At 31.8% G+C, this 12,049-nt stretch overlaps 1 protein-coding gene and 1 long non-coding RNA gene across 2 annotated transcripts in view; one reads left to right on the top strand and one right to left on the bottom strand.

Annotated features, from left to right (window-relative positions):
- Positions 1-1,463: 1,463 nt before the first annotated feature.
- LOC130817885 (tyrosine-protein phosphatase DSP3-like) lies at positions 1,464-4,533 on the bottom strand. The gene is made up of 5 exons (XM_057683848.1): positions 3,939-4,533; positions 3,739-3,832; positions 2,274-2,322; positions 2,139-2,182; positions 1,464-1,923 (listed from the first exon to the last, which is right to left on the bottom strand). The coding sequence occupies exons 1-5, from the start codon at positions 4,118-4,120 to the stop codon at positions 1,663-1,665; spliced, it is 630 nt and encodes a 209-aa protein (XP_057539831.1). The 5' UTR covers positions 4,121-4,533; the 3' UTR covers positions 1,464-1,662.
- A 4,451-nt stretch (positions 4,534-8,984) lies between these two features.
- Positions 8,985-12,049, top strand: part of LOC130817884 (uncharacterized) — a 3,138-nt gene continuing 73 nt past the window's right edge. The window contains exons 1-5 of the long non-coding RNA XR_009043884.1: positions 8,985-9,217; positions 9,598-11,036; positions 11,120-11,396; positions 11,486-11,713; positions 11,802-12,049. The exon at positions 11,802-12,049 is cut by the window's right edge and continues 73 nt beyond it. This is a non-coding gene — a long non-coding RNA (uncharacterized LOC130817884). The remainder of the gene's footprint in view (positions 9,218-9,597; positions 11,037-11,119; positions 11,397-11,485; positions 11,714-11,801) is intronic.

The following is a 12,049-nucleotide window of genomic DNA, read 5'->3' as shown; positions in this document are numbered from 1 at the left end:
TTTATTTCACTATTTATAATATTAGATGTGTAAATCAATAATGAACTATACTTAGTGCAAAATATATTATTTTACAAAAATTTAAAAAATTTAAAATATCCAAGTGAATAATATTGGATGACATGATTATTTACTTGGTAAGTTCAATTGTTGATGACATAATCACTAATTAGAAATCAATTTTTAGACACTTAAGCCTAATTTACACAACAATTTAAAACAAAAACAAAATACACACACGAAAAAAACAAACTCAAAAGATCATATATCTCAAAAGATCTTACACATTTAAATCATAAGTACAAACTCAAAAAAACAAAAGATACAACTTACAAGAGAAAGACTTAGTAAATAACGGGTATTTGTGAGTTTAATAAATCACCTTTATGTGATAGGATTTGATAGGGGGAGAATTTTGTTATTTTAATTTATTGTTTTTTTTTATTTTTTTATTATTATTATTATTATTATTATTATTTTTTTATTTTTTTATTTTTTTTATGGTGATTTACAAATCACGATGATTGATTAAGAATTTTTGCAATTTATAAATATCATTACCATTTGTTTGTATGGAAGTTCTAAATACACCTATTTAATAGGTAAAATTAACTAACAAGTCTTGTATAAGACCGTCACTGTGAAACGGGCCTATACAAGTGGCATATTAGTAAAAAATATTAAAAATTACGAATTCACACTTCAACTGGAAGCAGTTTTTTTTAATAATTTAGACTGACTCAATTGTAGTTGTCTCACGGTAACACGACCTCAATAATAAAATTAGTGAAAAAACAATTAATTTCCCCTTAATTACAATGCAAAATCTAGTCATTTAAAAAAAAAAAGTAAATAAACACAAAGTTCTCGTTGGTGCACGGTCTTAAAGGATTAAAACTCATACCTCACAGAAGGGGATGTAAACCAAATTAGTAAGCACAAGTTTAACATTACATTTCCCAACTCTTATTTAATTAAAGTCAAACTCAAAGGAACCCAGAGAATCAGAAATCAATTCTTCATAGGTTAGAAGATAAATGATTCCAAAAACATAAGTACCAAAAAAAAGTGAAGTCAAGTAAAAGATGCTAATCGTCTTTAACCCAAAAAAGGGCAGCTGTGGAATCCTTGACAATTATAGGGATCAGCAGGGCCACTGATATTTGAAGTCAACTAAATATGTTGATCGACTGATTGACATTTTTTTTTTTTTTTAAATTATGAAGGGGAAACGAGATTCAAACTCAGGTTTCTCTCGGAAAAGTAATACATTCCAACCGAGAAAAAATTCGATCCTTGGATATTTGATGATCAATTCAAGTCAATTTCTAAGAATGCTTACTAGTAAGAATAAGATCATTCGATATTTGTACCTTGCATATTAAGTACGGCCTTCCAAGCTAAAGGTGTAAAACTCGCACAAAAAAGCAAAAATAAAATCATGTATCGAGTTCTCACGACAATTGAAAAAAATGACTGATGGAAAATATTATTGACTCAATAATATGTATATAGCAATTATTTTTCTTTTCAAAATGATAATGGCAATCGTCTGTTTCTTTGCCTCAATTAAGCTAAAACAAAACCTTCCCATTTATAGTATAAAAGAAAAGAAAAAAAGCAGTAAGGTGAAAGTTTCGGCAAGCAGGTGGTCTCATTGGGCTAACTTGATTTAATACCGGGTTTGGGCAGGTTGTCTTCTCCTCTGTCGAGCAAACGCCTTTTGGTTGAACCATAACCATGATATTGGTAGATGAGGCTGTAAAGGGATCGTCTTATGTGCAAAAGATCATACCTCTCCATGAACTTCATGTCATTTGCTCTTGCTTTGACACCTGCAAAACGCTGGTATTCCTCAAAGACCGAGGGCAAACACCAGTTCTGTAGTCTTCTAAGACAGCCAACGAGGCAACCTGTGCGATGCTGCAACATCAAGGGTGATTTACATGAGCTACTCAACGCTGTAATTGTAGATTCATATTTTTTCGGCTTTTCAAAACAATGCAGCAATTAAGTCATTACGTTAGTTAAGCTAATAATTCCTCGACGAAAGCCCAAGTCGAAGTTGGCCTATTATTTGGATTGAGCAAATGAACTAAGGATATCAATCAAGAACATGGTTGAAGTTAAGTCATTACCTTTCCACGTTTGCAATGAATTAGAATCGGATAATTTCTCACATCTGCACGTAACAAAAAGCTTAAATAAGATTAATGAGAAAAAATAGAAAACATTGTCTCATGCGTTAGCATAAATAGTTCACGCGGAACTACCTATCAAAATCCTAAGAGCCTTAGAGATGACATCCTCAGGGATTGTCTCCTGCCAGAAGCCACAGCAACAACATAAGAAAACAACAAAGTTTATTCCAGTTTAGCCCACTCATATCAAGCTTTTACGCGGCTAATACACAACATGAGGTGGCTTAATCATTCAACTTATAATAAACTCTTGAAAGATATGAATAAAGAACACCCAATAATGCGCATAATCTAACACAACAACTTTATCACAACAAGCTCAATCATAATATACATTTATAAATCGAATCTCTAAGTTACAGATTTTTAAAAACTCAACATTTGGATCCATATAACACCCTCAATATCCGTTCTCCACTTCTAACAGAAAGAACAAATAAACAAATCATTACCAGAGCAGTCTGCTAATCTAGATTTTAGCTCTTGACAAAGCTTAATTGTTAGAATACTTGTAATTTCAACTCTAACCATTGGTTCTTTTGGGTCCAATTGATTCTTCAAAGCACACATGACTCAAGCTAATCTTGTTGATCAAAAGATAAAGTGACTTTTAGTCCACTCATGTGACCCTTCAAAAGAAAAAGCCATTAGATTTCTTCTCACCACATGTCCAAACCTCAAATTACAACAAAATCCTTCCAAATGACAAAATAGATGATCCCGTTGGTATCAACATGTAAGCCTTATATTGTTACACATATCCACTTTCCAAATGTAACTTTCAAGATTTTTCTTCCATGGACCTTATACTAAGACGAAAGGTCATAAGGAAATTTTTCATAAAACCTAAGAAACACGTAAATGATAAAAAGGCGAAAACACTTTTCTCCCCAAAAGGAAGAAAAGATGAAGAACAAAAGAAAGATCGTCACACATAAACTTCATACTTTACAGCGGAACACATCTACTTTATCTAAAGACCGTCCATCAAACAATTTGCTATCTAAATGATCAACAATCGCTCGCCACTCTTTAATCTTTCAATCTGTGTTTCCATAATGTCTAGCATAACTAAGTTAAGGCATCATTCCGATTCGAAATTCCTTCATGAAAAAGAATATCAACAGTTAAACATAAATATGAATCAATTTAAACATCCTAAGCCCTAACACAACAAATCATCTTACAATTACCATGAAAAAACACTAATCATAATGCTTTTATACATCAATATCAATCACACAAAAACAAATTTCCATGTATTTACGATTATAATTCAGTAATTAAATTTTGCCAATTCCTAATAAAGGGAAAACTTATCTCTAAATCAGATTAATTTATGAATCCCTAATAAAGGGAAAAATTAACTTTAAACTAGATTAATTTATGAATCCATACAACAAATTATATATGAATAATAATGATTAGGAATCGTTTAGACATTCACAGGTCATTAAAAAATAAATAAATAAACTGGTAATCTTTATAAATGACTAAAAAACAAAACAATAAACTAAAGAATAAGAAAGAATTTTACCTTTGTCCCCACAATTCCAAATTGAAACAGCTGAATATTATGAGAATCAAGAAACTGTTTATGCTGTTCTGGGTATTGTTCAGTGCACAAATAACTACAAAAAAAATTTTAAAAAAATTAAAATTTTCATGACAACCAAATTCATATAATACAGAAATTTATAAATTGGAAAAATTTAAAACAGAACGAAAAGAACTTACATGATAGACTTGAGATTTAGGGTTTCCAAGAACCCAAAATTGGAAGGTTCTGGAAACCCAGATCTGTACAGTCCTTCTTCCACCATTGAAAAATTACTAGGAGGAATCAAGACATCATCTTCCTGTTTTAATTCTTCTTTCTTCTCCTTTTTCTGCAGCTTTTCCCACAATATTACGCTCATTCTTCAAAAATTTATTGAATTAAATTGAAATTTTTGTTGGATTTATAAAAATTGAAGGAGAAGAATTAAAAAGATCGAAAATTTATCATAAACCCAGAAAGATAATTGTGATATTATTCATATTGAAAATAATCTCCCACATTATGAAGCAGGGAAATTGAAGGAGAAAAAGTAAAAAGATTGAAATTTATGAATGGAAAATAGAAGTATGAAAGTTGGATTCTTGAGAGAGAAGCGGAGTTGTCAGTTAGGATTCTTTAACTTGTGAGTGAGCCTCTCAAAAATATTACGCACAACAATAAACAAATCTATTACTCCATCTCCATTTATATACAAACCGTCAATAATTTTTATTAAAAAAATTAAAATACTCCTCCAATAGAATTTGCCTAATAATTAATATTTTTATTTTGACTTTGTAATATTTTTATGTTGAAAAAGTCTCAAGGGCTTTTTTTTTTGAGCTATCTATTTTTCTTTTTATGTTACTTTTAAATTTCCTTCGTTTTTTTACCATTTACCTTTTGCATATTTTTTTAAATAATTTTTATTTTGAGCGTATATCTCAAAATACACATGGTATAGTGAATAATTACTTACTTTGTATGATGATAATTTAAAATACATATTAAATTTATTTAAAAAATTAAGTGATTATATTTATTTGATTAATTGGTTCAAAATCATATTAAGTATAAAAGTAATTTTATATATGGTTTTCTAGAGTTATCAATATGAAATTATTTTTATATATTCGGTTAAAGAAATTTAGTTTAAATTTATTTTTTTGGTTAAACTTAAATAAATTAATTGGATTGGAATAGTTTATTAATAGTGTTACACATTCTTACTAATTTAATAAGATGGATTAGTTGTTAATTTTTAGTCACATGTTATTATTATTATTATTATTATTATTATTATTATTATTAGGTTTAGAATAATTCCTAAAAAATGTGGGAGTAAGTTTTCCTAAAAGACGTAAATTAATAGGTTTAGAATATCAGATTACTATTAATACATTTTCCTACATTATTGTTTAATTTTTTACCAAGTCAAATTAATTTGATCTAGGGTTAGATAACCCAAACCGAATTAATTCTTGAGATTATTTTTTACTAAAATCGATTAATTAATTAAATTTCTATGTTTAGGAAAATAAAGTTAAAATATTATTTTGTTGTAATTATGTTGGAAATAACTTTTTCGGATTGGATTTAGTCAAGAAAAGCCTAAAAGTTTGCATTGTAAAAGATATTTCGGTTAGAAGCTTTGAAGCCCTAGTCTGGAAGCAACTAATACCTAGAATTTCAAGGTGATGATGCCTTAAGTGTTCAACCAGGCTATATGAGGCAAATACTATATATAGAATGAAGCTGCTCATGGATAAGCTAATTGGCGGGCTTGGTCAATGTTCTTTTTAAAAAAAAGGAAATTGCCCGCCAAGATAAGTGGGTGGGTAACAACCCAAAAAAATACCCACAGGCATTCCTGCCCGCCCGCTTAGTTTAATATATTAAAAAATAATTCTATTATTTTAATGTTTTAAATGTCTATTAAATGCTGTTCATTTTTTTGGAAAAAAGAAAGATTTCATTGATCACAAATTAAAAAATAATTCTCCAAAAGGTGTATTAGATATATGAACTAAATAACCCAATGATACAAATTAAAAAGAAAATAAAAATGTACACTTTTTGTTTTAAGGTCGCCTTTTTTAAAGATGGTATCTCACAAGTCACAAGAGTATCTGTTCATTGATTCCAAACAAAGCTAGTACAAGACAAAGGCAAAGAGCCTCAAAACAAAAGCAGCCTTAATGAAGTACAAATCATTCATGCTCCTTGTAACAAAGACATAAATGAGCAGACTTTGGATATAAAGCCTAAAAAATGAAACTTCATAGTACTACTCAGTTCTTTCTAGTCTTTTTATCTGTGCTAATCTAAAACCGCCAAATACAAGTCTACTCCATTTCACCTTAGAGAGTGACCCAATAACCTCCTTATAAACTTCATTGATTACATAACTGATTTGGATCGACTAATTACCATTAAGATATTGGCAAATAGTTTGGATCGAGGGGAGCTCACCTTTACAAAACAACATCAAGTCATTTGCAAAGCACATATGATTTAATTTTGTTGATTTTCATCTTGGGTTATAATTAAAGTTACTATTTATGCTTGCACATTTTAGCAGGTGATTCAGGTATTCCATCCTTAAAACAAACAAAACTGGAGAAATGGAATCTCTTTGCCTTAGACTCCACTTAATCTGCTGAGGCATCAACTGATTACCATTAACCACCAGAGAGAAAGATGCTGATGAGATACAAGTGTATACAATCTTTACAAAGTGAGAAGGAAAACCCTGAAACGAGAGGCAGAAATCTCACTCAAGGATCACAAATTAAGGTTTCAGTGAAGGCTTGTGTTGTGTCAATGTATAAGAATCAAATATGCAAGTTAGCAATGATGACAATAATAAATAAATAATCAAGACAAAGATTTTAAGGTGGTTCACCAATCTTGGGCTACATCCACCATCTAGCCTAGGATTAGTATTATGTGGTTCACAAATACAAACTTGAAGGAATTATAGTGGATAATTAGTGTAGAAAGAGAGGAGCTAATTAGGGAGTAATTTACATAAGCAAGTAAGTAGCTCTTAGATGAGACTTTTGGTGCACTTATGAACAATTGAATAGAGGTGTATTTATAGAGGGAATAATATAAAAGTGGGGGCAGTAACATAGAGTAACTGGACAACAAGCAGCAGACTCGAAAATGAGCATACTGACCTTCGTTCGACCTAGACTCAGTCGAGCCATCAGTCGAGCAACCTACAACGGGTTTCTAACCTTGGCTTTCCTCTTTATGCAAGCTCACGATCTACAAATCTTACACCTTGCACTTGGACTAAAAATGATTAATTACCTTAGTCATGTGAAGATTTACTCTATCAATAGTACCATGTACTATTAATTCCCATACAAACCAAATCACCAACATGTGATGGGTCTTTTTCTAATTTACACTAACTAAAACTGATTAGTTACGTTAGTCATATTTTGATTACTTGGTAAACATAAGTCACCCATAATCATAACAATCTCCACCTTGACTTGTGTTCTCCAAGTCAAAAACATCACCTTCAAAGATCATCCAACAAAACTCACAAAAAATCTCTAGCTAGCAACATACTCAACAAAACAAAATAAACATGTGCACAACAATATACAAAAGTACATGCACTATAATGACCTTTATGGCCCGTTTGGTACATGGTATTAGAGGGCGGTAATGGTAATAAAATTAAGTAATAAAAAATTTGGTTGTTTGGATGCGTTCAATGGTAATGGATGGTAATAAAATAAGGTAATGAAATTACCAAAAAGGGCCATTTTTATTACCATCAAACAACCTGGTATTAGGCTGTAATGGTAATGAAGTATTACTGTGGTAATAAAATAAGGTAATGTTGTTTCGAGCTGAAGAAAAAAAATAATGAAGAAAAAAAGGTAATGTATGTAATTATCCAAAAAAATATTATTATTAAAAAAAGAATCATTAGATAGAATAATTTAGATACAATAATGCTTTTAGATACAAATATACAATAATGAAACTAATAGTCATTACCATTTTTTATTACTAACAACCAAATGCAATCAATGGAATATTATCTTCCATTACCATTCTTTAGTCATGCACACCAAACAAAAGAATCTTCATTACCAATTCTCATATCCATTCCTTCATTACTAATGCCATTACAACATTTCATTCCCATTACTTCATTACCATCAACCAAAAGGTCCGTTAAAGGCTTACAAAAAGAGTATGATTAAACACCAATCAAGTCCATACAACCCATGAACTTGTTGGAAGATATTGGAATTACATTCTTGTCATCAAGAGAAGTATCATTAACATCATGCTTGGTTGAAGTAGTGGCATCACAAATCGAACTAACTAAGGTTGAACCAAGTAACTTATACAAGCCATCATCATCAATGGACCCTTTCAAGAACAACTTATGGCCCTTTCCAACCTTTCAAACTCCACCTTCACCAATGCACAAAAAACCTTATGTATCCAAAGTACCAAGGGAAATTAAGTGCCTATTCATGCTTGGAACATGAAGAACTTCGGTCAATTTTCTCACAACACCATCAAACATGATGATCCTAACATCACCAATACCAACTACCGGACAACTAGCCTTATTGCCCATAGTGACTTTTCTTCCATCAACCTTTTGATAATTTGAGAAGAAACTTGAGTTAGAAGTCATATGGCAAGAACATCCCCAATCCAATACCCAAGACTCACCACCCTTGTACTCAATAGTAACAACAAGAGCACCAACATCAAAATCTTCTTCAACATAACTAGCCTCGACAGAGCTAGTTCCTTTGGACTTGCAACATCGGATTGTTTGGATTTTAACTTTCAAAAATCTCTCTTAAGATGGCCTTTCTTCCTACAATAATTGCAAGTTATACCTCTCTTGTTCCTACTTGGTTCCTTAACAACCAAAGCATCATTAGACTCAATGGACAACTTTTGTGCAAATTGAGAATCCATAAGGTCCTTTTGTGTCGAGGTCTTTCTAACATCCTCACTACACCATGTGTCTCTACCAATGTTATTAAAATCGCGATTCGGATCGTGGAATCGTACGATTCTACGATCCGAATCATGGATCATTCATAGAATTGAAACTGCATAGGATCGGTAGATATGATCAAATTCGGTAGAATTGCGAATCTGGGACGATTCAAACGATCCTACAAATAAGTTAAAAATGCTTATTTTTCCTTTTTTTTTGGGCCCGGTCCAGTATAATACCCACAATCCAGATGAGAATCTAAAAACCTAACTCAGATTTTTTTTCCCTTTCTTTCCCCAATCCTATTTTCGACTGTTTGAAAGTTTGATCATCGTCATCTTCTTCGTCTGCTGTGTTGGGCTGCTTCGACTTAAATCAAAGGTGCCTTTCTTCTTCGTCTGCTTCTAGGATGCTGGGCTGTGTACCTGCGTCGTTCTCCATTAATTGATGGTCAAAGACAAATTTTAGGGACATTTTCAGGTATTTTTCTACCCATTTTAAATGGATTAATTAGTTACTTCTTTAATTCATGTTGTTTAATTAGTTGAAGTGCTGCATTAGTCTCCATTAATTAGTTGCTGGGCTGCGTTATTCTCCATTATTTGATATTTTGGTGCTTGCCTTTGATTAAAGTCGAACCCTTTTTCTATCTGTATGTTTTTTTCTGAATTTTTTTTTGTTTACTTGTTTTATTTTTCAATTTAAATATGATGTTAGTTATTTTGCAATTTTATTTTATCATTGTTAGTAATTTTGCATATTCAAAGTTAAACAGTCATTGACAATTTGAGATATAAAACTGACTGAATTTTGATAGTTTGAAGTTCTTGAATGATGTTTAATTGTTTATTATTTTGCAGTTTCTAGATCTTAAATCGTAATGTCTTCTTCTGGTTCTAACTCTGGTAAAAATAAGAGAAAAAATGCAAGAGGTAATCGAACAGACCCAGGTTAGGAACATGGTACTGAGGTTGATAAATTTACCAAGAAAGTAAAGTGTAATTGTTGTGGTGTTGTGCGTTCTGGTGGAATATTTAGGCACAAACACCATATTGCTTGTACTAGAAATAATGTTGAACCTTGTTTGCAAGTCCCTGATGATGTCAAACATAAATTTAGAGAAGTATTGGAAGCAAATATAGAGCAATCTAGTAGAAAAAAGAAAAAAATTAAATGATATTGGTGAGGATGAAGAGGCTTATCAATATCCAAAAGGGGGTAATCAAAGGGGGAGAGGAAGTATGGATGATTTTGTAAGTAGAAGTAAGTATGGTGTTCAAACAACACTTAACCAAAAATTCAAAAGGGAAGAAAGAGAAGAAGTTTGTCAACAAATTGCTAGGGTTTTTTACACTAGTGCTATTCCATTCAATGCGGTCAATAATCCTGAATTCCCAATTATGATTGAAAAAATTGCAAAGTTTGGAATTGGACTTAAACCTCCTAGTTATCACGAAATGAGAGTCACATTCTTAGCCAAAGAAGTGAACAATGTCATGGCCATGCTTCAGGAGTTTAAAGAGGAGTGGAAACAGACTGGTTGTACAATTATGTCAGATGGTTGAAGCGATAGAAAAAGGCGTTCGATTTGCAATTTTCTTGTGAATAGCCCTAAGGGAACGATTTTCTTATCCTATGTTGATACATCAGACATTTCAAAGACAGCTGATAAAGTATTTGATATGTTAGATGCAGTTGTAAAAAAGGTTGGTCCAGAGAATGTAGTGCAAGTTGTAACGGATAATGCTGCCAACTACGAAGCAGCCGGTGAAAAGTTAATGGACAAATGACCAACCTTGTTTTGGACGCCATGTGCTGCTCATTGTATTGATTTAATGCTAGAGTATTTGGATAAGAAGATTAAGTTTCATAGCTTGACTATTGCAAAGTCAAGAAAGATAACAACTTACATTTACTCTAGAACCTTATTTCTTACATGGATGAAAGAGTTTAGAAAAGGCAAGGAACTCATTAGACCAGTTGTCATAAGGTTTACTATATCCTATCTGACATTGAAATGCTTGAATGAACATAAAGGATCTTTATTGTCTTTATTTGCATCTAATAAGTGGAAATCCAATAAGTTTGCTTCATCTGTCGAAGTAAGAAGGGTTCAAAGAATTGTTTTAGATACTAGGGATTTTGGCAGAGTGTTGTGACATGTTTGAAGACAGCCCTGCCTCTTGTAAAAGTGCTTCGTATATGATTCAGATGGGAATCCAGCGATGGGGTTTATATATGAAGCGATGACACAAGCATAAAATCAAATCAAGGCAAATTTCAATGATGTTGAGAAAAAGTAAGTCCACATTTTCATTTTATTGTTGTACTTTCTGGTTTCTACTTACTATTCAAATTGCTTACGAAATTGTTTTATTGTAGCTATAAGCCTATTTGCATATTGTCGATGAGCGTTGGATTGGTCAGTTGCATAGGCCCTTACATGCTGCAGCATACTTTTTGAATCCGCAATATCAATATAGTCTTAATTTTTAAGCTAATGCGGAAATAATAATAGGCTTATATAATTGTTTACAAAGAATGGTCCCCCATGCCGATGAGAGGATGAACATTGATCTTCAAATGGATGCATTTAAGAATGCAAGAGGACTTTTTGGATTGCCTACGGCTAACTTAACTAGAAATAAAAAGACACTAGGTATTTTCTTTTTAAGTTTCAATTATTCCATATCTTTGTCAAATATTATACGGTGATGTCTTATCTTATGTGAATTATATTGACGATAGCCGATTGGTGGGATTCATGTGGCGAAAAATGTGCAACAATGATACAATCACCCATTGTTTTAGACAATTTACCATCTGATGATGAATGGATAGCTGAAATTGAAGATCCTGTTCTCCCATCTGATGGACAGTAGTTGAATGCGCTAGATAGAGCTGCACGAAGGTTTACTAGATCGGTAGAACAAGCAGGAGATGAAATCAATGATGGAGAATTCAATGACAAGGAAGGTATGGCTTTTTCCTTAATTTTTAGCTTGCTAATACTTAACTTTAAAATCATACCTTGTTTTATATTTATTGTTTTTATTTCACAAAGATGAGAATGTTGAAGTGCAATGGCTAAGTGATGATGAAGTAGCTACACCATTTGATGAAGGTGATTTGGGTGATGGTGATGATGTCAATGTTGGGGCAACTACCACAGGTTCTGATATAGGAAGTGATGGAAGCTCTGGATACGATGATTGAGTTATTTTTATTTATTATTTCTTAGTAAAATGTACTTTTTAATTGCTTTAAAATTTGTAGTTTGAATTCAAAGTCCTATGTATTAAGCATTTTGTA

The sequence above is a fragment of the Amaranthus tricolor genome, chromosome 7 (assembly GCF_026212465.1).
Source record: "Amaranthus tricolor cultivar Red isolate AtriRed21 chromosome 7, ASM2621246v1, whole genome shotgun sequence".
Taxonomy (NCBI): Eukaryota; Viridiplantae; Streptophyta; class Magnoliopsida; order Caryophyllales; family Amaranthaceae; genus Amaranthus; species Amaranthus tricolor.
Note: the sequence above shows the minus strand (reverse complement) of the source record. Positions and strands in the feature narration are given on the sequence as shown.

Bases quoted from the DNA above. Each gene is read 5' to 3' on its own strand.
- LOC130817885 (XM_057683848.1), bottom strand. From the start codon at position 4,120: ATGAGCGTAATATTGTGGGAAAAGCTGCAGAAAAAGGAGAAGAAAGAA. The intron at 3,833-3,938 runs GTAAGTTCTTTT...TTTTTTTTGTAG, and splicing joins CTAAATCTCAAGTCTATCAT to TTATTTGTGCACTGAACAAT. The intron at 2,323-3,738 runs GTAAAATTCTTT...GGCTTCTGGCAG, and splicing joins TTGGAATTGTGGGGACAAAG to GAGACAATCCCTGAGGATGT.